This window comes from Magallana gigas, chromosome 3 (assembly GCF_963853765.1).
Source record: "Magallana gigas chromosome 3, xbMagGiga1.1, whole genome shotgun sequence".
Lineage (NCBI taxonomy): Eukaryota > Metazoa > Mollusca > Bivalvia > Ostreida > Ostreidae > Magallana > Magallana gigas.
This window is the reverse complement of record NC_088855.1, coordinates 24,896,496-24,924,114: the sequence shown is the minus strand read 5'-3', so window position 1 is coordinate 24,924,114 and position 27,619 is coordinate 24,896,496. Positions and strand designations below refer to the sequence as shown.

The following is a 27,619-nucleotide window of genomic DNA, read 5'->3' as shown; positions in this document are numbered from 1 at the left end:
GAAATGGTAAAATTTTGGAAATTTTTGCCCTGCCCCTAGTACCCATGTTGAGCAAAAGTCATGGAATTTACAATTAACATTTCTTTTACCCTAAAGATGCATCATACCGTATTTGAAAAGTATTGGCCATTTAGTTTCAAGAAGAAAATAAAAATTGTACAATTGTTAATGCACAATCAAAGTCACATGCAACAAAAGACAACTGACCAGAACCAATTGAATAGGTCACATGTCGTGAGTGACTCAAGTGATCATTTCAGAAAAGCTAAAAAAGATTTAAAAGATTTTAGCACACATTCTTTAAAAAGATTGCAAGATATTTAAAATCTGACCTCTTTTCCAATAGGGAGGGTACTTCCTAAAGAGGAGCATAGTCCTACTACTTTGGAGATCAGTGTCCTGAATGTTAGAAATTCTTTTAACACAACACCTCTTAATATGGTCTTCATTTCTGGAATACCAGACCCTGAATGTTGAAAAGAAGAAAATGGAAAGTTATTAGTTTATCTACAGTATATTCAACTTAATAAAAGTGGGGTGATATTCATAAGGCCACATAAAATGAGCAGTTGTTATTTCTAGAACATGAACAGTGAAACAGGTGGGTTTTTTTTTAAATTAAAAATAAAATCAGCCCACTCGCCCCATATTTGTTGCAAATTAGGATGAGAATCTAAATATTAATTTTATATGGCCTTACATACATGATTTGATACGGACTGTGTTGCTACTCATTGCTTTAACAAAACTACTATCTCCTCTACAGTTTTTTTATTTCTTAAAAATACTTTTTCCATTCCCTGATAACTATTGCTTTGTAAACACTTGTAGGTAAGAATAAGGCTAAATCAAAAACAAGGTTTTACCAAAATGCATATCTTTAGAACGTATGTTATAAAACATTTGAAGTTCTAAACTGCTTTATAACAAAAATATTAGACCAAATTTTTATTTTTATCCTTATGGAATAAGTAGGGTTTTTAATGAGGCAATAATGAGATCTTACCACAAGCTTGAGGTGAAACCAAATGAGAAAAACCAACAGCAAATAAAATGAATAGCAATGTGTAAGACACCCATGCAAAATACTGTAGTGGTGGAGAGAACGCCAGTTCCTGATAAAGCCAGAACTTAGCTGCAAAGATAAAGAAACAAGCAACAATCAATAACATTATTCTGGCACATCATTTATTTAACCAAATCTTGGTTTCCGCGCATATGTTGTAGTATACTTCAAATGTTAGTTTATATTGATTGCTACAATTATATTAATCATTCAAAATTCATTTTTTTTTTCATCAGGAATCATAAGTTTCTTTATTTAGCTATCTTAAAGTAAAGGTTATAAGATGAGAATCTTAATTTAGACTGTTTTCTGTACTGACCTGCTTGGCACTTTTCAATGATAAAGTCCATTGTAAAACTGAGGATGGCCATAACAACACCCAATAAGGCCAAAAAGATCCAGTCTTCTCCAATCTTTTGAAAGATGACATCTCGGATATAGATAAATCTTTCTACATAATTAGACAACAATAATGGATTGAGTACTCATCTTCAGCATTCTGTTTGCTGGGTAAGCCGAGTTACATAGTTATATTTTGTCCATTTTTTCAAAATTTCAGGTATACAAAACTCATTACCTCAATTTCATTTTTCTTTTTTATCAAAAGCCATAGTTGCTATGTTTGCACTTTGAAATTATGATTTATATCATCAAAATTTCAATTATTTTCAAAGAATATAATCAAAAGACACATGAGACCAAAGGCATGAACAAAATATACAGAGTAAACTGAAAAGCAGAAAAAAGTAGATAATAATCTAATATCTAAGGTCAGTAGAGTATCAAGACTTAATTGGCCACATCCTCCCATGAACATTGGTTCTAAAGTGAATTCTTTTAATTTTTTGAAATTATAAATCTCTCTTTTTTGGGGGGAGTGAAGGGGTTGGGGGGTTGGGGGGTGTTAAAGGGTACCTGCAATGGATTATCCCAGTCAATCATTAATATTATGGAGATCTTAAAAAAAAAAAGACCATCCTAAGGCCAAAATAAAAAAATACCTGTTTCCCCTAATGCAACCAATCCAATTAAATCCTGCTGACTGAAATGGTTTTCTTTACCACATTAAATAGAGATTTTTTTTAAAGAAACCTAATTTTACCAAATTTGTTTTTGGGAGACCCACATCTTTTTCGTTTTACAATCATTTTGTTAGTCCTGATCAACTTAAGTTATTGTTTTATTATACTTTAAGACGTACATTTTATAAACCAAATTTTGAAGAAGAGAAAAGCTGTCAATGTGACAGCAAACCAGGGCTGCATTTTACAAAAGTACTTACGACAAAATATTTACAGTCTCGTTAAATGATCTTTAGAGAACAAAACTGACATAAAACCATTTGTTTACAAATATTTCAATTCCCATAGTTATATCTTCTAGCCATAAGAATATTTCATTGATTAAATGGTGATTAATTAGCATTCATTTATTTGGTCGTAAGTTGTAAGTTCTTTTGTAAAACGCAGCCCAGGTTTTCTTTTGTGTAAACAGTATTTATCATCCATTCTACTACAGTTATCGCCGAGATCAAAGAGATGCCGCGGACATTATTCTCCAATATACCACGAACGTCATCAGTAAATTATCAGATCAGATATACCTATTTGTCTCGCACTGATCATGAAAGTACAACTTCAAACCGTCAAAATTTTTAAAACCATGTCAATTTCACGTGTTAGTTCCAGTCAAAACGATGTGTATTGCCTCAACTGTTTATTTTAAAGAGATCAATGCGGCTGTTCCTAGGACCTCCCCACCACATTTTCACTGCGTGTTTTACATAAAATATATAAAGTGTAGTAGTAATAATCGTATTAAATTGCCCTTAAAATATTAGGAACATGATTCAAAGATATTTTATAAATAAGTGAAGAGTATTAAAAATCCAAACAAAAATCTGTCGTCTGCATGTGATTCCTTTGATCGATACACATGTAAACATTACTAACAAAACCGTTGGGGTTACACGGAACAGCCGTCAAAATGACCTAGATCGTCTCTCTATAGGAGAAACGATCTGTAGAAATACTCGGCTTTTAGTAGAATAGAAATAAAGTTCTTGTTATCGTGAATGTTGCAGGATAACCTCCTCGGTCTCGAAATGTTGTTTGAAATATAAAAGCCTCGGCTAACGCCTCGGCTTTTATATTTCAAAACAACATTTCTCGACCTCGGAGGTTATTCTGCAACATTCACGAAAACTCGTACTTTATTTCTTAATTTAACAACCCTGAATTGATGAACACTATTTATCCAAGAAATACCTTAACAGTTGAAATGAAATGACCAAGTTCAACAGCTGGTATTTTTTTTCATAATTTATCAAAAATCAAAACCTTTGCAATATGCACACCTCTGATAAAAAATATCAAATTGTGATTTCAATACTAAATTTGTTTTACATTCCATTAGTAGAAGTATAACAATTTGTTTTACAACTGGTCATATTTTTTTTAGCTTTGTAATTAATTAAAGAATTGATTGATTTTTTTCATTTTCAATTTATAATGTTATTTTAATTATATATTAATGCCCTGGCAGAAAAAAAATGATTTACCTACCGGCAGGCTTGGGGCGAATTACATTGTAAAGTAATGCATTACATTACCATTACTTCATGAATTTGGGCATTAAATTACCATTACCATTACTTGATTTTCTTGAAGTAATGCATTACATTACCATTACATGAGTAAAGTAATGCATTACCATTACCATTACTTTTTTTTAAAAGTAAAGCTAATAAAGAGTTTTTGCAAATGTTTCAAATATACAACACTCTTTAACATATCTACAGCTTCATGCTCAATATCAGGTTCAAATTCAATGAATAAACAAGAGCCATTCTTTATTTGCTCAATATATAATCATATTGTGGCAATATGAACAACATGTTACATAAGTAAAATGATATTTATAGACATTTGGCATGATACAATATCAGATATGAAATAGAGACACGGGATAACATGCGTAACAAAAAACAATTTATGAAATAATGTTGCGGTTTTTAAAAGCTAAATATAGATATATCCCCAGATTACACAAATCTTTATAATTTTGGACACTTAATTTTATTGATTTATAAACAGATGATTTTTCCCAGTTATATATCTTAATATTATTTATTCATATTTCTTTTTACGGAGGACACTTTAAGACAAAAGATTGCTGTTGCACTTTATGATCGAAGTTTCAAAGGGTTCATCTTTTAAATGCATCCATCTTCCGGGCTATATACTAAATAAATGTTTTTCAGGAGCAGACAAAGCTTGGACTGGAAAATACTGTTTGACGATCTTTATCTTAGGATATATTAAGTGCAATAATAGATTAAATACATAAATCTTGTATTTTCTATCAGTCCAAACTAATGTACAGTGTAATTAATTTACAAGAGAGAGAGACAGAGAGAAAGAGAGAGAAAATAAGTAAGATTATTTTCAAATAGGTTATAATATTGGAAGTGATATTGATTTTCATCATGGATGGACAGTGCATTCATTTAGCTTTTAAAGGTGCATGTCTGTCTCCTATTCTATTGTGACTTGGCGAAGGGAGGGGGATTGGGGTGTTTAGCACTTCATATAACAATAGATTGTTTTGATACTTAGATTATCCTGGGGGCATAGTGTGTTGTTGACACATTTCTTATTGAAGTGCAAACTAATTGGAGTAAATTGTTTAAATGATTAAAAACTCTTAATAACAACACTCTTAAAAATGTTATGAAATTGTGCTTTAGTAATATAAACAATTCAAAAATGAATTTTAAAAAACCTTTTTTAATAAAACATGTACAATTAAAACATTTTTTTCTCAATAAGAATTATTTCTTTCTTCTTTAAAAATAAATATAATCAAATTCAATTTCAACTATTCATTTATTCATCACATTTTTTTAGTGAACATGCATAAATATGCATAGTAATGCAAAGTAATGCCATGTAATGCCAGCATTACACTAGATTTTGGAAAGTAATGCATTACATTATCATTACTTGTAATGCTAATTTTGAGGCATTACACATTACTAGCATTACTTTGAAAACATGTAATGCATTGCAATGCATTACCATTACATTTAGCATTACCCCAAGCCTGCCTACCGGGAAGTCGTGTGTATAACACACACTTTTTTCAGCCAAAATTTTATCAAAAGTTGGGGGGGGGGGGGGTGCGTAATGTACAAAGGACCAAATTTTACCCCATTTTTTCAAGCCCTGGTTCTTGATACTCCAGGAGTAGTGACTGCCGATAAAGCATGTTATGCAAGTCGTATGAGTGTATACTAAACAAATATGTATGATATGAGTCAATTTTTAAGTTTTTTGGGTAATAACTTAATAAAATGTTATGTTATATTTTAGAAGAGTTGATGTAAAATATATTTTTCAATGTTTTCAATGTTTGTTTAACAATTTCCTGTGTCAGAAGCATGCACCTGTTTGTGTCGGACTTCACAGGGTGTTTTCAAGTGCGTGAAGATTAGCAATTATTATGATTTTATTTAACTTGATTACTTTGTGTCAATTTATGCTGTTAAATGTTATTGCTTTACATAGACACTGCTGAAAATATATCGATCATTTATACGACTTGATAATGTTGATATACGACATACATTTACATACGTTTAACAACAATCAAGGGTTTGACTGTAATCAATCAATTAATTCATTTCTCTTGATGTTGGTTTATATCTGCAAACATTATTACTTTTAAGCACTAAGCTCAGTTGCCTTTCTTTTCTACGTATGATATCTTCATGATATCTTCAACTTCTCAGCTGTTGTATAAGAAACTCTTTCTTTACGAAGTGTCAAATAATATTTGATACTGCCTTTGTAAATCATACCATTCTTTTAAAGTAAAATTTTTAAAACTTTGACTCTAATATTGCTTGGGCCATGTTCCGATCACGAAATTACAGTAATTGCGCTTGGGTTATAAAATTACCATATAGCATCAATAGTTATTTGGAAAACATGAAGTCGTCGATTTTCATCGTCTAATAGCGAATGGATTATAAAATTATCATAAAACATCGATAGTTCTGGGGGAAATGGAGGTCCTTAATTTCGCCATTTTTAGGGTGCGTATTATACATATACGCATAGGTTAGAGGAAACAAAGATATTTTTAATGATGGCCTAAAAATAAAATTTTTACTGTGATCGCATAAGTACTTTTAAATATGTTTCGGGAAAACCTGATTTCACATCTGAAATTTTTTTTAATCAAGCCGATTTTGCGCGAGATGAAATGTGAGTCACAAGGTCAACGCTACTGTTAGAGAAACAAGAAAACTGTATGAAAACTGTTTGTTTTCTTGCGTTCTTTCTTAATAAATTAAAGGTTGTTTCTGTACTTTTAGTTCCTTATCAACTCTATGTAACTACATATAATATTGTTCGTGGTTACATCCATATTTTATCATACAAAAATGCTGAATTTGGAAAATTGTTTGCATATAAATTCACCAAAAATATCAAATCAAATATGCATGCTAAAAATATCATTCCATGCAAAAGATGTGTGAAGTTGGTGCTTTAGATGATACATTGTAGTTAAAATTAAGAAAACACAATGATTTCCTGAGGCAAAATTGAAAGAAAACACAAAATAAGTAGGCAACTTAAGAAAATCATATGAGGTATTAGTAAGCCAATTTACTTGCAAAAAGAAACTCATTTTTTAGAGAATTAAATATTCAAACAACAAAAATCAATATTTAATTATTCAGTGACTTACTGTATTTTGAAGACTGTTTTAAGGCTTTAAATCTGACTCCTGTAAAAGGAGAGCTAGTCCAATTCTAATATCAGTAATTTCTCAAGCTTAGAGTCAATCAAATATATAATTGTAATTGTTTATATCATTTGACAGCTTTTATCCTTCTCTTTTTCTGGCACATGAATTAAAAACTATGTAGGTAATAAATAGCCAATTTATTTTATATGATGTCACTCATTACACAACAATTCATGTACAGGGAAAAACTGTATTTATAATTAAAGACAAGAGGCCCATGAGCTACATAACTCACCTGTACAACAGTTATTGTATCATCTCTTTCGAAATTTCTTAAACTTACAAAAAATCTCATTATTCCAAGATCTGACAACATTAAAAACAATACATAAAAAGGAAGCCTTTTTGTTTGTTTGGACATCATAATCTTAGATCTAAGATGCATCAACTGACCAATATCATTATTCTAGGCTTCAAGTTATAAATAACAAGACAACATCGAGATAGTGGCCATCTAAAAGGGCCCAGCTTAAACAATGGACAATAGGATGAAAAGAATTTCAGAGAATATTGCTTTGACCTTGACCTATAACTTCGAAATTTTCCGGCTGGCATAGAACTTCTAATTTAATATCATTACCCCTTAAAATACAGGGTTTTTTTTATCAATCTGAGTAAGATTGAGCAAATGGGAACATAATCTATGGTCCAAACTGATAACAGAGGATCCACTATGACCTTCACATTGGCTTGGTTCAAGGTCACTGCCCGCAATTAACCAAAAAGTTCTGTTTAAGTAAAATCTTAGCCGAATAGGGTAAGTGAAGAGTGTATACAAACAAGAGGCCTATGGGCCACATCATTCACCTGAGCAACAATAGTTATGATAAAATCACCTAACGGAGTCATAATAGAAACTATCTGGACTATGTAGTATAAAACAAATATAAAGTCCATTTTTTTTCACCCTGGATATTCTTGTGTTTAAAATCAAGTCCCTTTTCTAACAGGAGGATGCTATAGTCATATCATATGTTGAGCACATTGCAGTTCTCAAAAAGATCCTAAACAATTGTTCATATATGGGATATTAACTTACTCTGAACCCCTTTTGAGGCCCAAGAATCATCCAAGGGGATCTAAACAATTTTCAATAAATCCTAATTATCTCCCCTTAAAAAAAAGCATGGCCCTTCATTTTAACAAACTTGAATCACATTCACCCATTGATGTTTTGTGCCAAAGAAGTCAAAAATGTTTATAGACAGACAGACGGATGGATGGACAGACGGACGCCTGACAAAAAGTGATCAGAAAAGCTTACTTAAGCTTCAGCTCAGGTGAGCTAAAAAGTTTACAGACAGACGGATGGACAGACAGATGGTTAGACGCCGGACAAAAAGTGATCAGAAAAGCTCACTTGAGTTTTCAGCTCAGGTGAGCTAAAATGGCCTTTAATGCGATTCCATATGACCTTGACACACAAAAATACTCTCTATAGGGTCTTTCCTTAGCGCTGTAGTTTATAAGGGCACCTTGTACAAATCTTTTAAACTGCTTCAAATACTGCAACTTTCTCCCCTGCATCTGAAACTTATGGCTCAGATTAAAAATTGGAGCCTGTCTGGTGCACAAGTATAAGATGCACAATCCAAGCAAGTTTTGTGAAGACAAGATCAGGTATATGCTGGAAAAAGGCCATCATAGGGCACCAAAAACTTTAACCTACTCCAAAAACTTTTATCTCCTTCACCATCTTAGGGCTTAGATTCAGTATCCAAGCTTTTTAGTCATAAGTATGCACAGATGCATCATTAAAGTTTGATGACCAATAATAACTTAGATATGAGACCTCCTCCAAAAACTAACATCAAACACCAATGCCACCGCCAGGGGTATAGCCTAAATGTTCCCCTCTACTTTGTCTCAGAAAGCTAAAATCCAATATTCTCAAGTATTGATATGGATTTCAGGCATGGGGTAAACGTCATAGAGAAATCGTAATCGTTTGCAATGATTACTCTTTTTTAAGTAATCGACAGTATTCTGTAATCGAAGAGATTTTGGATTTCTTGTTATCATAATTTAATCGATTACAGCCAAACAGTTCAGTGTAATTATAATAACTTTTTCGATAACTCTTTACATCTACCTTTAATTATTCTTTTTTACCATTCCTTTCAGTTTGAGTTGTTTTTTTTACCATTGCGACTTATTCTCTGGCGGATTACATATGTACTTAATTTGTGGCTTTGTTAGAAATATTTGGCGCAGACAAAAAAATTCATAAACATATTGTGATGCACATAATGTATAGTATTAAAAAAATACTCTTCAAGTGCTGTTTATAATACAATTCATAGAATGAAATTGTTTATATTCATTTTTTATGATTTTCCACTTTCACTTATAATATAAATATTGGTTCACATGTCATTGAGTATATAATCAGATAATCAGTTATATTTGTGTCTATTTTGCCAGTGAAAGAAACGAAGGGTAGGTAATTGTCAGGTCCACAAAGCAGTTAATGAGGTGTGACCACCCTAATCATGTAGATAACAATTGAATAAGCCCCAACATGGATCTATTACAATTAGCTCCAAACACAATTCATTTTTTTGTTTTTGAGTAATCTTGCCCATGCCGGATGTTTCACATATTCATAATCTAGCTATTTATTTCTGTTTCTCTAATTTTATGTATGGAACATAATTTTTCAAGCTCGATAGCAGTTACTTAGATAGTGCTATCAAAGGGCACCTGCAACAAAAATTGTAACCTGCTCCAAAAATCTTAACCTCCTCCAGCATCTGAAATTTAGGACCCAGATTCAGCATCCAAGTCTTTCAAGTCCATAAGTAGGTCCAGATGCATCATCCATGCAAGTTTGGTAAAGATAGGACAAGTAATAACTTAGATACAGGACCTGCAACAAAAACTTTAACCAGGTCCGGAAGCCGACGTTATAGCATAAGCTCCCCTTGACTTCGTCTCGGTGAGCTAAAAACCAGAGTCCAATGGAAAAAATCAAGGTGGAAAAGTTTCACAAGTGTGTAAAAAGAGGGCAATCTGTGAATTATTTTGTGTAAACTATTTATCATTTCCTACTAATCGTTTACCAAATGTATGGTGTAGTGGCACGCTTCTTGGTCTGTTCATAAAATCTCCTACTATTTAATTACCATTTGCAACTATCTTGAAAGGTTTGTATAACATTTTTTAAATGGATTATAAGACAGCCAATGTACTAGGGACACTGACAGTGACTAAGGCTCTTTGCAATTCCTGGTAGGGGTTCATTTACCTATGTATGCTCCGATTCCTGTGTTAGGTTTGACTTCAGTGTGTCCAATGTCCCTCTTTTCCTTTTTGATTGTTCTTGCCTGGAATTTGGCCCATTTTCCCAAATCTCGCTTGTAATTTCCATAAATCTAAACAAGTAAACAAAGCCTATTAATTGACTTTCCTTGTTTTGCTAAGTTTTCCACATGACTTTTAGAAGAAGTGTTCATAAAACTAAAGAACATGCAGGTAAATAAATCTGTACATTCCTTTTTGTCAAAAAAGAAAATGTGCAACTCAATATGCAACCCTTGAACATAATGAAATCATCATTTCAATACAATATCTTATTAACATATTTTTTTCCTAATTGTACATTTGGATTTTGTTGATACAGTCGTTTGACCAGTTCCGAATAGGGTACAGATTTGGCGGTACTGTAAATGTTTCCGGATGTTATTTTAAGATCTGATTGTTTGGCTGATATACACGATATCCTTGCTGATATTAATGCAATATTGCTGCATTCAATTTTTTGAAAATAAAATTCTATTTAAACAAATTACGCAGGAAGTCATTTTACCAGTTGCGAATAAGCCGATGAGTTCCGAATAGCATAACTGTTTCTATACTTATCGAATGTAGATAAAAAAGTTTTGGCCCTAAAACCATCGATTGAACCTGTTGAATAACAGGTTTAATGCAAACCACTCAGTAATTGTATTTTCTTAACCTATACAGTTTGATTTGCACGGAAATGACAGACAAAATAACCATAACAATAATTTAAATTGGTTTCTAACATCTTGTCGGAATACAGTCGCAGCGCCTCCACTTATCATTATTGTGGTACAATATTATTTATTTAAGACTGAGAAAGACATTTAATGAATTCCAGAAGTATTTGTTTTAATCCATCCCTTAAAATTCATTCAATCCTAAAACAGAGGGAAACAAATTGGGTATTCGGAACTCGTAAATTGACGGCTCAATAAAATTCTGCATCCACTTGCGATTTTATTTTATTTTTTATCCTGTATGCTTTCGGGTATGTAAAATACATACTTAACCTACGTTTAATAAAAGAAATCTTGTTACAAGTGAAAATTTAAGGCACCGACAGACGATTTTATGCACATATTGGCGTTGCAATGACCTGGATTTATTACAAAGCGATAGTAGGTCGACTAATCTAAGACCGATATCAAATATATTTATGACCGCTAAAAATGAAACTACTGCAGGATTCAAACAAGCATTAATACATGTTTATATTAAAGGTATTGATTTTTTTCTCCATTTCTTATTTCTTAATTATTTGCTACTTATAACTTCTGAACTATTTGGAACTGGTCAAAATTCGGAACTGGTCAAACGACTGTACATTATAACTAATTATCTACTAAATGTGTGTCAATAACAAACTTATTTTTATAGTTAGGCTAAATTGTTCTCCGATTTTCGTTTTTTCTGCCTTGCACTTCTGACAACTCATGTCACCTTTTTAATTTGTAAACAATCTTGCAAATGTCAAAAAAATCCACACACGGATAGAATATTCATTTCTGTATTATAATAACCTAGCTAGGATATTTTAAAACATTAACTTCGTTTTATCTAAATCCTTTTTCTAAAAATTATTTGATACTGGCAAATATTCGTTACCAGTAAAACGACTGCATTTTGGCATGTGGTTTCCTCAAACTGCATATGCTGCGCTCGCTCCAACGGTCGCACCGTATAACATATCATGAATGATTGTCTATCAATTTAATGCATGCATCTTACCAATGTTTGCTCGTAATCAAATTTCTTAGATCCTTCTTCTTCTTTCTCCGCCATATTTATACGCCATATGTTGACAGGAATGTACTCTTTTACGATTGGTTAATACACATCTGACATTTTTTACCTCATGGGACTGGAGAACAAGTATGGAATTATGTTAGTGATAAAACAAACAAATAAACGATATTTGTACGGAAAAAAGACTATAACTGTCTGAGAATTTATATTTCAAGGATAACACGTGATTTTGTCTTTGAGAAAGATTTGCATCAAAGTTAAGGCTAACAATAATAAACAATAAAATCTATAGTACACAATAAAATGTTATATAATTAATATGTTGATAAACAGATAAAAGACAAAGTGCTAATGACAAATAGTGATTTGAGAAAAAGGAGTTTTTCATTTATTTTAAATGTGATAACAGATGTAAGCACATGTAGATAGTTATTTAAGCAATAATTAAAATTCTTTCTTTGGTTATTCATGCGGGATATGAAAGTGGCGACATTGCAGAAAAATACATAACCGAGGGCTGGGGTGGTTTGTTTGTTTGTTTTGTTGGGTTTTTTTTGTTTATACCGGTAGGTATCTTTCTTTTAACAAATTAACAAATTAATTGTAAAAAGTAAGTAACATTTACTTAATTAGTTAATGTACACCAGTACGTTATGTAAAAAACCCCAAAAAATCAGCCAGATCGTCTCCTTTGAGAATTTTGGTCTGACATCATCATGATTTTTTTGTGCAGTCCGTGATTTTTCTTTGGTCGCTGTAGGTTTCGACCATTCGATAAACGGGACATGTTTAATTTAGTCTTGTCAGTTTCAGTCATTGTAGGTTCGAATTAACTGTAAGTTTCCGTAAGAAATAGGGAATCACGAATATTCAGGAGGTTGTGATGCAAAGCCTTCATGTTGGTAAAAGATTAACCAGAATCAATACAGATAACATTTTTAAAATCATATTTTTATACCCGTGAAATGAAATATGAGGGAATCGTGCAAGAGTTTTTACTCTGGCAGACAGTTTTTATTACCATGCCACATTAAAACACGACTCACATTTCTTTTGTTCATATTTTTTCACTGTATCAGGCAAATAAATATATTTTGAGATTTTTTAGTTGAGAAAAAGCAGTATATATTGTTAGTGATAAGTGATATGCATTTTTCTGTGTTAGAATTTTGCACACATATGCATTTGACAACTATGTAAAAGGATGTGCAAGGCCGATTAAAAAACTACTAATTAAAAAATAATGTAAATCTTATAGAAATTACAAAAAATATAAATCAATAAATCCAGTTGAACTGTGTTAAATTGGAGTCAAGAACACATAAACGATTTTGAACAACCTATATACATACCTCATGTTAATCATTTATACCTAAAGCTATTTTAAAAGAACCAATGAGATGATCATAGTTGCTAAGAATGAAAAGCTTCAATATCTGTAATAGTGAATACAGTTTGCTTTTTCATTTATTGAAGCATATAATTTTTTGTCAGGAGAACAATGCTGTCCAATTCAGCAGTTTTCTGCTATAAACATTTGTTTGCGTGGAAGTCGCAAAGTAGATATTTTGTTGTGTCGCAGAATATTGAAAGATAAGTTGAAATAATGACGCGGGTCATAGGTCAAAAACATTAGATTAGATTCATATTGAGGTTGATCAAAGATTCAGTGTGAGACACAGACACGTAGCAAGGGGGAGGCCCCTTATTAAGTAACTTTTTTCTTACACCCAAAAATAGAAAATTCGGAGTCCCACCCGTAATTCCTGCCCCCCCCTTTTTTTTGGGGGGGGGGGGGGGGCGATGCTATACTAACTTATGATAAAAAAAAGATTTCACTTGATTTCACGTAGAATCACTCTCCCCTTCAAGGGATTATTGTAAAAAAAATATTAATCCATAAATAACTTACTTTTTGTAACATTGAAAATACATGAAAATTATATTCCTTTATTATTCATTATCTACATGTAAAATACCATATCACAATAATCAAGAACGTAGACTCCCATGCTAAGTATAAATTGTTTACATCAGTATCATAACCTGCCAGGTGTAAGGATTCACCCCAAAACATATATAGTAGATGAAAACCATTTCTGAATTTACCCTTGAAAGGAAGAGTGGTTCTGAAATTACTCAACTTAGTTCTGAATGAAAGATGAGTGCATAAATCTGAGGTAGTCTAGATCTCTAATTAGATGAGGAAAGTTGGCGACGGCGATTCTGAATTCCTAACTTTTGTAATAAAACAGGAAAATATGAATAATTACTGGATATGCTTGATTCTGAAAAGGGGGTTATAATTTTAAACACAAACACAAACCATTTTAATACTGTTCGTAGTGCAACCTGCAGTATTCTGGATGCAGGCTACATCATGTAGCTAGCATGCCCCAACAACAAATGATCACAGGCTTCTAAATTTACTCACTACCCCCTTTACCCCCTTTGATTTTCTGAATTTTTGGGGTTTTTTTGCTGTGATTATTTAGTTAATCTACTTATTTTTGGGGGGAAAATCGCAACAACAGTATTTATTTTTCATTGTTGAAATATTATTTGAAAGAGTCCATGCATACAATGGTCATTCTGTTAAGTAAACTTACCATCCAAAACCAATGCTTAATCACAGAACTATGCGTACAGTAAAACTCTAATTCTTTTGCGCTACGTGCACAGTATGAAAAAATGACAGTTCATGATATTCTGAGGAATTTTTCTACTTTTATTTGCAACGACTTTTAACGCCATGTCAGATTATTCTCTTTGGGTATATATGAACTTCTACATGTCCTCTATTCAGTCATAATGTTTGTATTTTGTACATACATGTAATAATCATTTCAGTTTTGGAATGTTACCTTGGATATTGATAGTTAAAATGTTCACTTAAAAATAATGTTACAAAAATACGTACACCTTTTTCACTTCTGCCAATTTATTACCGTAACGTATTGAATTGTTCCGGAAGCTTTTTTAATCCATTGATCAATGGATTTGATTAAAACCACACTGATAAGTTTTCTTCAACGATACGCAGAGCTACATGTTCGATTTGTTTACTCGCCTCGACAAAGAGCGCTACCCAAAACTGTACACTTCCGTTGCTATCCTGTGTAGAGTACTTTGGGATATAAAAGCACTATATACTATACATACTAGTATAAATGCATAAGTTTTATTTGACTTAAAACTGATACAAGCAATTTACGTGTGCTTACCAAGGCTGATCCGAAAATTGTTACCGGGGTGGGGGTACGAGGGATACTATTCTATAATATTTAAATGCTTCCAGGGGGCGGGGGGGGGGGGGCTATTTTCTATAACCTTACTATGTGATTTATTCAAATATAAGTTTTAATTTCAAACACCAGAATGTAGAATTGATGAAGTCATAATAAATATTATGACGTGCTTGAAATAGTATAATTTCAACATATCAGATTTACGTGAAAGACCAAAAGTCTCCACTGCGCAGAGACGGTTTCTCTTTCTTTGTTTTGAAAATCTCCACCCCCTCCCACCCCCAACCCGGAGTTAGGAGAATTTCGATTCTAAGTAACCATGGCTCACTGATATTTAATTTGGGTGATGAATTTTTTTTGAAAAATATCTTAAGGCACGCACATTTACACTTATTTACTGAACATGTGAATGGTGGTACGAAAATGAACAAACGTTATTGGTTGATCATATACCACATTAGTAACACTGTCTCTAAAAATGAAATTGCTTATTCAAGTATATTCAAGATAAACATTAACAATATTACATACATGTATTGTACTGTTACATTATATTTTGTTGATATCGTATTTTAATATTTTTAGAAATGAAATTTAGTCAATGTAAGACATCTTGACTTAAAGTTACGTCTAAGAATCTTAACATATGTCTTAGAGTGGTCATAAGATATGGCTTAAGATATATGATAAGATAGTTTTAAATTTGTGTTAAGATGTGCAGTACAATAACCGTAATAAACGCAAACTCTTACTGATCAGCATCTGCTCAATTTCTCCCCGAAACATTTATTTGGAAATAATGTATCTATCTACTACATGTAGTAATCATAATAAGTGTGTTTTAGAAAGTTTGATAATATTGTGCAACAGTTTTAATATTTCGTTAATAGATCATTAATATATGGCATACTGTTCGGGGTTCATATCAAAATTCGATTTTTGTTTTGAATCCTTGTAGATATGGAACTTTGATTAGATTGAATGCTAGCTGCAAGTCAGTAACTCTTGGATTGAAAACAAAATTCGGATGGAAGACCTTGGAACTACTAACGTGGTGAAAAGTTGTTTTACGGCGCACAATAAGGATCACTTGTATATAAAAGAAAGAATTAACCTATAAGGCCGGTGTAATGAAGAATAATGACCCCCGTAGAATAATGACCGGGGGTCATTTTTCTACGTAGAATAATGACCCCCTAGCTGAAGAATAATTGGATTTTTCTGAAGAAAAAAGACCCAGGGGTTATTTTTCTTCATGTTAAACATGAAGAAAAATGACCCCCATAGAAAAATGACGCCCCCCCCCCCCCGTAAACATGAATAGAAATTGGTTACCCCGTATCCAAGATATGACTTTGAAATTACTTAATTTTTCACTCTGTTCAACTGATTTTGAAGTTATACACCGAACTTGTAAATAAATCGCTGTATATAGTTTTTCATATCCGTAGCAAGCACACACAAAACACTCTTACATTGCCACAAATTGATTGTTAACAATTACGTTACTTCTCTCGTCGACATACGGCGGGAAATGAAGCAAATAAAGAAAAATTCATATACAATGAAGATATTGTTATTGATTATAAATGAAACGCAGAGGTTGCTTTAGATGCAGAGCCTGATCTCCATTATTAAGGATGCTAGAGGAATCTCCTCCCTCACTCAAACCTGCTTGAAAGATAGATGTGGTTGATGTTAAATGATGTAACATGATTCCTATGATATAGTATTGTATGATTTGAAGCACTATTGTTTAATAGGATACAATATGATACCATATGTACGAAAGCCGAGAAGGATCATTCGAGATTCGAGATTCGAAATACGAGATTCGAAATACGAGATTCGAGATTCGAAATTCGAGATTCAATATCTAAATTCACCAATCAAATCAAGGATCTGAAAATATGTATCCTAGCGACATCAAACTGTTCTAAATAAAAATCATACGTACATGCTCTTATATACAAATAAATGCTATGTTCACTTCTCCCTACCTAACTAAATAATTATTAAGGTCTTCCGTTGGAAACGGAAGACCTTATTGTTTTTGCTTTGTTTCTTTTCCTCTATTATTATTATTATTATTATTATTTTTTTTTTCTGTCACGTTTACTCAAAAACGCTTCAGCCGATTTTCATGAAACTTTCAGATCTTATTCATGACTAAATTTGTAAGAAAATTACACGAGATTTTTTTAGTCGTCACTTCCGGTACCGAGATATTAAAAATTTTATGTTTTTGTTTGTTCACGATTTTTCTCAAAAAGTATTCAAGATAGGACTTTGAAATTTTCAGAGAAGGTAGAGAGTAAACGGCCGCAGTGCCCTTCGCATATCCGAACGTCCGCCGTCACTTCCGGTTGTCACCGGAAGGAAATGAAAAACCTTAATTTTTTAATTTTTTGGATTTGAATTTTTTTTATTTTTTCATTCGATAGAAACGCTCTCAAAACTTCTGAATATGAAATTCGTTTTAAAATCGATCCACGCATTCTTGAGATTTTGGACTCCAAAGTTCTGAAGCGAGGGTCCGCGTAGCTCAGTCGTTAGAGTGGTGGACTTGTGCCAAGGCGACCCGGGTTCAGTCCCTGAGTGCCGAATCTTTTTTCTCTCTTATTTGAGTTTTGATTAATGGTTTTATCTTTAAAATGATGAATTTGAATGTTTTCCGTTTTATTTTTGTCATAAATAAAAAAAAAAACAGCGGCATTGTTATCAGGACAAATATCTAGCTCTTTTCTGTCAGCAGCTCTCTAAATTCCGACGCTCTTTGCATCGCCGACATCAAAGACATGCCGCCGAATTGCCCATGCAGATCGACCGCATTAGAGTTCGCTGGGTCGCTTTGCCGGCATCAAAGAAATGCCGCCATCTCAATGACTGAATGCTCACAACATTTAGCAATGCACCCACGTTATTCTACTCGGCTTAAAAAGGAGGACTGCTTAGTATTTAATCCCATATATAGATACACACATGCATGAATACATGCGTTTATTGACCTAGGTTGCTTATATATTGATTTCCTGAACATTATAAAACACTGTAATCTCTCTCTCTCTCTCTCTCTCTCTTTCTCTCTCTCTCTCTCTCTCTCTCTCTCTCTCTCTCTCTCTCTCTCTCTCTCTCTCTAAAGTACAAATGTTTTAGCCTTTGAATAAGAACTAGTACAGGTAACACGGAGTAAAGTGGATAGAAGCTAAATGTACATTGGCGTCCAAAAAAATGACATATTTTATATCAAGTTACGGGATAATGTCTATGGATTCAAATAATTTTGAATGCATTGTTCAATGATTGTCTTCTTACTGATTGGAATTCAACGCTAAAAAGTCATTGTTATGAAAGATGGTATACTTTTTTTCTTATTTTTGTGCATGTCTATATACTGATACAAATCTGTTGCCTGTCGGGATTAAGAAAAACCTCCGAAGTTTATACACGTAATACATGGGTAAAATGCATCATTCATTGTTTTAGGACTTCCCCTAATTGTTGTTAACCGAATCCGAGATCCACACCTCAAAATTTTATTTTCGAATTTATTTAAGACGAAAATCAAGCTTGGGTCTTTTCACCCCCCTCCAGACACAAACACGCATCAATATTTTAAATGACCTCGCACTGTTACCAAACCTGAATAGTCAGACATCTTACACGTTGTTTTTCATCTTATACAAAAATTCAGCCCCTCTTCCGGGCGGAAACGTCCCAAATTCAAAGACAAATACGGGAATTAGTTTGCGTCAGCCATGTTTTGAGACACCTGCAAAGGCTGTGTGTTCTAATCTCCCCGGAGCCAAGATTTGTTCTTTCTCTCTATTTCTTTCTCTCCTTTTTATTTAATTTTCTAACTAAAATATTCAACATAAAAGGGTTGTTGGACTGTAGTACAAGTTGAAAAACACTCTTCAATTAAGATTTAGACAAAAACAGTCTTTTATTATTAGGGTCTTCCGTCTTAAGCGGACGACCTTTCTATTCTTATTGTTATTAGGGTCTTCCGTTTACAAAGGCAGACCCTCTTTTTTTTCTTCGGTTTCTTTTTATTACAGGTCATAAGACCTGTTATTAGGTCAAAAGACCTAATTTGATATGAAATAAAATGGGGCTGGTCCTTTAAATTAGGGATCCAACGGGGTGTATAATCCTTCATCCATCGCTCTTTTAGATCACATCTGCATTTCCTGATATGTTTCGTTGATGAAGATAAAAGGCAAGGTCATTTCCTCTTCTAAAAATCGGACGGAAGACCTCCTCGTTGCTCGCAACGAGATCGTGTCTAGTTTGTATTTACTTTTACACAGAATATCTAAGTAGACTAGTAATAATGCAGTGTGCTTCGCGGATCTAAGTGATTTTGTTTGCCCTGGTGCATTTCCACCTGATGCGTTTGAACCCTAAGGTATTTCACCACCAGTAATAGTTTAAAACCCGGGTTTATTCACCCCTTTTGTGTAAAAATGCGGTTATGGTAGAGAACTTCATAAGCGTAGCTAATTTTTTCTGTAGGGGGTCCTAGGCCAATTTTTAAAAAAATTTAGTATGTAAATTTAATAAGCTCCAATTTTCCCGAGGAGGGGGTCCAGATCCCCTGACCACCTCCTTTCTAGATCCCCGCATGAAGATTAGTACATGTATCTAAATAATCTAAATATAAATAATCTGTCCTGTTTCACTAATAAATATAAGCATTACTTATCGTTTTTATGTATGCATACAGTGATACACTAGTACTATGATTATAAACAAATCATTGAGATATTATCACATCATATGCATACGGAATTATTAATAAATACATTTTTGCGTGGACCCTGAGGTCCACGCAGAAAATATATAAGCGAGGTTAAACCGGATGCTATGGAGAAAATTAAGCCTGCGCATGAGCTAGCCTGGTTTCTGTGCGTAATGGGTAGCTCAGGGAACCAGGCTAGCACACGTTTATCTGAATCGGGATCGGAATTCCGTGTCATGTGCACATATAATAAAGTTTAAAGGCGCTGTAATTGTAAAGTTGTCGGTAAACAGTACAAAAACAAAGTATTCCTTTTAAAGAAATGATTGGCATGTGATATGAACTATCAGTGTTATGAAATAAGTTAATGTTATGCCGAAATTACAACATCATTACATGCATCAAATAACATAATTTTCAATGTTTTGTTGTTTTCCGAATACACAAGTGACTTAACTTTACTTTTATTGTAGGCGAGACTAGAGAACTTCCCGATTAAATTTTTGTAAGCATTTAAGTATGATTGAATAATTATGTCACTGTATTAAAGTTTAAATCTCAAGAAAAATGCATCAAAATATGAAATTTTTAATTTACACAAAGCTGTCACTGCATAGTAAAGTATTGCGAATCGTAATGTGTGCGCAAATAGTAGAATTCACCGAATGCCCGTTACTATACATGCAAACTTCATTCATTGCGTGGACCCTGAGGTCCACGCAGAAAATATATAAGCGAGGTTAAACCGGATGCTATGGAGAAAATTAAGCCTGCGCATGAGCTAGCCTGGTTCCTGTGCGTAATGGGTAGCTCAGGGAACCAGGCTAGTAGATAGATCATAATTATTTTAGAAGTATGAACCCTTTAAATTCTGAGATAAAACGTCAGGGCTATACATACATGTATACGTAATACAACGTACAAATTTAGTGCTTAAAAGCAGAGAGCTAGAGTCGGTGGAATATCTGATAATCTTAAGGCTTTCACGCTTTCGTTGGAAACACATGCAAATGGTCCACGTATTGTAGTCCTTTTTTAAAGGACAGCAACTTGTCTTTCCTTTTCCTCAGTAAGCAACTTATTATGAGTCTTACTTTTGGAATTGTTTTCAATATAGAAGGATACCTACTCTCTACAATTAAAGGTAGGGATGATAGGGCGCAAATTTGTTCACATTGCCGATTTCTTGTGCAGAGAACAGTAAAACCCTTTATTTGATTGTGCATGAATATTTCAAAATTAATTGTTGTACATATATTTTATTATAATTCATTCATTGATATATCAACAAGAAAGAATAAAAGCATATGTTTCACAGCCAAGTTAAGTTTCTCTGTAGTTTCCTACCCCCCTATCCCCCACCGCACCAAAATTGACAATAATTACATATAAGTCATACAAATGTTTACTTTTTTTGTAAGTAAATCTCTAAAGATGTAAATAAGCACTGCAAACAAAGATGTGTGTATTTAATATACTACTACATTACACTTAGCCAGATAAAATGTAATCAGGATGAAGCTACAAGGGGTGAGTGGTGCAAATTTACCAATTTGTCGCCATACACACAGAACACCAAATAAAGAAACTGTGAGTGGTGTGTGGAATGCATAAAAGATGGCGGCAAATTATCTCAAATAATCAGTGCAAAAACCCACAAATAGGCTGTTATTTGTCACATATCCTGCAAAAACATTGATAAAAAATGTTATCGTCCCATAACATAGCCGATTAAGTTAATGTGTACATATGGTCAACGTACATGTAATTCTAATATACAAGAAGGCGGACGTATGGCGGGGATCCAGAAAATTAAATTTCAAAAATGATCGGTTGAATTACAATAAATGCTTTGAAAATTGTTTTAAACTATCGCACGGGTCAAAATGCGTGATAGAAGCTATGTACAGTGTAATTGGAAACTTTCATTTTATATCAATATGTAGTATTACCTATTATAACAAATGAGAGTATAGCACAACTGCCACAAGCAATACATGTCCTTTACCGGCACCACCTCCCTCCCCATAAAAAATGAAACAATTGTCGTTTTATTTGCTAAAATGTGTGTGGTTCAAGATTTTTCTAAAGGACATACCCGATTAGAATTGAAAAAAAGAGTCGTACGTTTATAACAAATTTTGTCAAAACTTTTAGATTCATTTGGTTATATTTTGGTCCATTTGGGTAAATATATGCACCAGCGCAGCTCTAATTTATATATAATCAGGCCATAAATTCAAAATATTTTCAAAAATTAATAGCTTTAAATCCAGTGGATGAAAGAAAAGGAAAGCAAGTCGGAACTCGATGAGTGCTAATACCTGTGTTGAATGAATGGTACAGTAGGATATGCGCAAAAAAGTCCCGTCTACTCTTTCCTACCCTATAATTATTGGAATATTAAATCCGATTAAAAGAGTCAAATTAAAAATCAAGTACGGATATGTACCTGTTTATCAAAAGTAAAACTACTCATAATTTATCTACAGTGCATCGTTATGGAGCTACACAGAAAGTTTTATATTAATTTGCCGAGCCAAATGAAAAAAACCTGGAAAACGAAGAGAAAACAAAGTGGGGACAGAATAACTGACAAATTAATTAGGACTATATAGCCGCCCCCCCCCCCCCCCCTCTTGAAATGTATATACATTTGTATGTACTGAAAACAGATTATTGGCGTATACGATCCGCACACAATTTAAAGAAAATTTCATGTGTTTTTTATCATTATCGCTAGCTAATGTAAGACATCACAAATACCCCAAGCCCCCTCACGGAAAAGGAAATGCTAGGTGATGAGAGAGAGAGAGAGAGAGAGAGAGAGAGAGAGAGAGAGAGAGAGAGAGAGAGAGAGAGAGAGAGTCAGAGTCGATGTAAATCACAGGTGCGCTAACACCGTTAAAATTAAAGCTTGCTAGTTGGTCTGCCCTACCCTAGCTACCTCCTCTCTTTTCTCGTTTAAGAGGCTTAATTATTGTCTATATATGCTTGTAACAAATCAAATCAATTTCAAATTCTAAATCAAACTGAATTTGACACTACAAAACTCTCTCTGTGTCTGTCTGTCTGTCTGTCTGTCTGTCTCTCTCTCTCTCTCTCTCTCTCTCTCTCTCTCTCTCTCTCTCTCTCTCTCTCTCTCTCTCTCTCTCTCATATCGACAATGGCATTGCCATACCCTACAATACACTATTCTTATCTGGATTTTTGTCTTTGAGGATGTAAATCATTATATCTTCTATGGTTTAAAACTTTATCATAACCTATATTTTGACATGTCGATTATTTTTTTGAGTTTCGTTTCATAGCTAAAACATTTAGATTAAACAGATCTTTCTTCGCGAGCCGATTTTTACACAGTTGGGGCGAATACACTTTGGGTTGAAATTGTTCGGGGGGAAATACATACAGGGCAAACAAAACCACTTAGATTCGCAAAGCCAACAGTGTTATTTCTACTTTAATTGTTTATACTGTGTGGGGTTAATTCATCAATGTTAATTTAACCATCAACCACTATTTAAGAGCTTTTAAGACATTAATTTGTAGGAAAGAGCATGTACGAATGATCTTTATTTAGAACAGTTTGATGTTGCTAGGATACAGGTTTCAGATCCATGATTTGATTGGTTAATTTAGATATTGAATCTCGAATTTCGAATCTCGAATCTCGTATTTCGAATCTCGTATTTCGAATCTCGAATCTCGAATGATCCTTCTCGGCTTTCGTACATATGTTATATTGTAAAACGTTATATGATACGATAAAATATTGTATCAATTTTTATGACCCCCTTCAAAGAAGGGAGGGCATATTGCTTTGCTGCTGTCGGTCTGTCGGTCGGTCCACTAACAGTTTCCGTTCATTTTCTTCGCAGAGGATGAACATATTGAAATGAAATTTGGTATACGTTTTATCATGATAATATCTAGGTCAAGTTCGATATTGGGTACGATCGAGGAATTTTCGAGAGAGCTATGGCCCTTGGACGTAGAAAAATTCCAATTATTTGCAGTTTCCGCTCATTTTCTTCGCAGAGGATGAACATATTGGAATGAAATTTTATATACAGGTTTATCATGATAGTATCTAGATCACGTTCGATTGAGCAATTTTTAACAGAGTTATACCCCTTGGACATAGAAAAATTCCAGTTATTTGCAGTTCCTTTTCTTTGTGAATGTTTCCAAGGGAGGGGGGCATAAGTGTTTTACAAACATATCTTGTTTTTATATTTTATGATATGATATTGTATCATGCTATTGTTATGTATAGTTTTGATTAATATGATACAATATTGTATAATATAATATTGTATTATTTATTTATTATTTAATCACATGATACTATTACATATGATATTGCAATATATAATATTGCATCCTATGATATTATATTGTATATTCTATGATATTGTATCATACAGTATTGTGTTATGATATTGGTTTCTGTAATATAGAATTATATAACATGAAATTGTATATATGATATTGTAATATTATAAAATATCGTATCATACGATATTGTTTAATATGATATTGGTTTATATGATATATTATCATATCACATGAAATTGTATTTTATGATATTTTAATATATGTTATTGTATCATATAAACAATGTGTATAATATGATTTTATTATATAATACTTTTCTTTATCCAATGATATTGTATCATTAGATATGATACAATGTTGTATCAAATTTTAGTGTATTATATAAAACAATATCATATTATGTATCAAATATGATACAGTGTCAAACAATACAATATCATACTATATTATACAATATAATATTTACATTATCTTTCTTTCCCTCTATTAAATTACATTGGTTCATTTGAGTGATATTTACGCACAACACAGAAGACCCAATCACCAAATCTGGTGCGTATGAATAATTCAGTATTCCTTCAGTATTTCTCGAAGAACAAGAACTGACTCTTCTCGCGACTTCAAACCGGATAATGACCTGATATTATACTTATGCTGATAAATATTTCATTGATGTAAATATATTTTGAGAATTAAATGAATTCAATTGATTAATTTCTTAGTTTACCAAGAGTAATTTCATTAAATTACAGAAAGAAAAATAAAATTTGGTTATTAGAATTTAAAACGCTGTGCACTATTTTTGTCAGCATATTTCGGCTGTTCCAGTGGCCATTTCGTTAATTTCGCATTACTCATTGAATAAGACAGAGCTTTAAAAAAAAAATCATACATATGTATTTGCGGGAAGGAAATACATGTTTAAAAACGTAAATATAAGCAGCGATTCATTATTTTTTTTAAAATGAGGTCTTATAACTGCAACGATGAGTGAAAACAGATTTTCATAACGCGCTAGCGCGCGTTATACAATTTGTATGCGCACCGCTGCAGTTATGTGACTACATCTTTCAGAAAATAATGTTTGAATGCCTAATCATGCAATATAATATTATATGTTTCAATGTTACGATGTATTATTGCAATATGATATTGTTTCATATAATACTATATTGCATTATGTTTTATGATATTCTATTATTTGATCAAATACAATTATAATGTATAACACAATACAATGTCATATCATACGCTATTATATCATATCTCACATTTTTTTACGGTATTGTATGGTAGTATATGATATATATTGTAAGTATGATAGGATGGAATTTTAATTATATATTATTGTATTGATTAACATATGAACATATGATTATCATACAATTTTTTAACAGATGATATACGATATTGTGTCAAAACAGAATCCATGAATATCCAAGATCATAAAGGATGGTTTTCATATGATGCCTCGTCTCGGTGAACTTTGTAGTCTGTGATTACCTATGTTTCATAATTGCGGAGCTCTCTATCGTTTAAAAGGTTCCGAGGCATATTTTGGAATTTTTTTAATAAAATTAATAAAATTATCCAGGGGGATAGGGTCCTGACTCCCTCTCCCGTTTTACTGCGTAAAATTATTAATATTGAATTTTCCGGGGGGCGGACCCCCTCTCCCCCTCTAGATCCATGCATGAGCAAGGTGTGTCGCATAATGAAATTAGAATGTTACTGTGTTTGGACCAAGGTAAACACACGGCTGGTAAGTGACAGGAGTTTAGAAGTGCATATGTACACATTATGGCGGACATTAAATTTGGTGTGGAGTAGATAATGATTAGGCATAGCTATTACTGATAAACATATATGTTACATGTACACATTATAATATTTATAAACATTCATATTTAGCGCGATGGCCTAGCGCATTCGTACCAATAAAATAAAGATGCGAAGGCCAGAGTGCAAAGTTGGGAAGGACCGATAGTAGTATCGCTCCTTCGCCTTCGCACCTTCGCACTTTAGGCATCACATCTTCGCGCTTCGTCGTCGCATCTTCGCACTTTTGCTCCTTCGCCTTCGCACTATCGCCTTTTCAACTTAGGTCGAAGAGGCCCTATCGGAACACAATAGATATATGTAAATGTAATTGTTAAGGTGACAACCATACCCCGATGAAATACATTCAATATCTTGTTATAACGGAAGGATTTTTATTTTCTAAGATATACCCCTTCTTTCACTTTAAGTTTATATGAATATGAATTATAATTTCCGTTACTTTCTGTAAACTGCAGCGGTAAAAATTACAATAGTGTAAAGACTATTTCACAAATAATAAAAAAAAATATACTGAACAACTTTAATCTACAAGGGGGTCATTATTCTACAGGGGTCACTTTTCTTCATGTGGAGTGTGCTCATTTTTATGAAAATGACACTTATTCTTCAGGCAAAGGGGTCATTTTTCTACGTAGAATAATGACCGGGGGGTCATTTTTCTGCGTAGAATAATGACCGGGGGGTCATTATTCTACGTAGAAAAATGACCCCCGGTCATTATTCTACGGGGGTCATTATTCTTCATTACACCGGTATTGGTTTCTGTCTTTACAAAAAGCATATCGATTTACATTTCAGGCCACGCACAGTAAACTCTTGGGTTCTATTTCTCATAATGAATAGCAACTGAAATAAAGTTCCGCAGTTGTTGTCCGAGCAGTATGAGTTATGGAAGCTATTTTTATTTATTATCTTTAAATTTTATTTTCAGTTTACTTTCCATAAGACAATATATGTTCTTACATGCGTTTATTTAAACCAGGGACGTTTGTTCAGTGCATGTAAAAATGGCGACTCTTGATCTGGCAAGCATGTTATAGAGAAAGTCTGAGGCAGGTAAAGCAAAGTAAATAGTCTGATGAATTTAATAGCCCTAAAACATCCTTAGATAGCTCCAAACTGTGACCCTTGCACCTACATGTATATTAGTACTGGTTCTCAAGAAGGGTTCAAAGTTCAACATAGAAATATATATAGGAAAAATGTTTTAAAAAATTCTCTTCAAGAACTACAATGCTACATTTTGTGATTTTACTATCCAATTATCCTTATAGCTTCATGTCCTCATTTTAAGGTCAGAGTTACCTCCTTTTGATACTTTATTATTACATATTTACATCTATCGAGTATTTAAGGTCTTCCGTTTCACAAAAGACCTTCTACCGATGAGCTGGAAAAAAAGAAAATTTTGATTCCTTTTTTTCCTAGACGCAAACTTTGAGGCTTCATATCTTGCTCATTTATGAAATTTTGCTGACATTTTCAGAGCTAATAGACTTTACATTTCACATTCTAAAACATTTCATAAAT

At 33.0% G+C, this 27,619-nt stretch overlaps 1 protein-coding gene across 2 annotated transcripts in view; it reads right to left on the bottom strand.

Moving 5' to 3' along the window:
* The window catches only part of LOC105340403 (chloride channel protein 2), a 74,223-nt gene that overhangs the window by 40,514 nt on the left and 6,090 nt on the right, over positions 1-27,619 (bottom strand). Inside the window, exons 2-7 of one of the 2 annotated variants that reach the window (XM_034482434.2) lie at positions 11,897-12,029; positions 10,131-10,257; positions 6,824-6,862; positions 1,386-1,517; positions 1,007-1,135; positions 333-466 (exon numbers count right to left, since the gene is read on the bottom strand). In XM_034482434.2, coding sequence (XP_034338325.1) covers positions 333-466; positions 1,007-1,135; positions 1,386-1,517; positions 6,824-6,862; positions 10,131-10,257; positions 11,897-11,950 — 615 coding nt within the window. In that variant the 5' untranslated portion in view covers positions 11,951-12,029. The remainder of the gene's footprint in view (positions 1-332; positions 467-1,006; positions 1,136-1,385; positions 1,518-6,823; positions 6,863-10,130; positions 10,258-11,896; positions 12,030-27,619) is intronic. The other variant, XM_066079062.1, reaches the window with a different exon arrangement.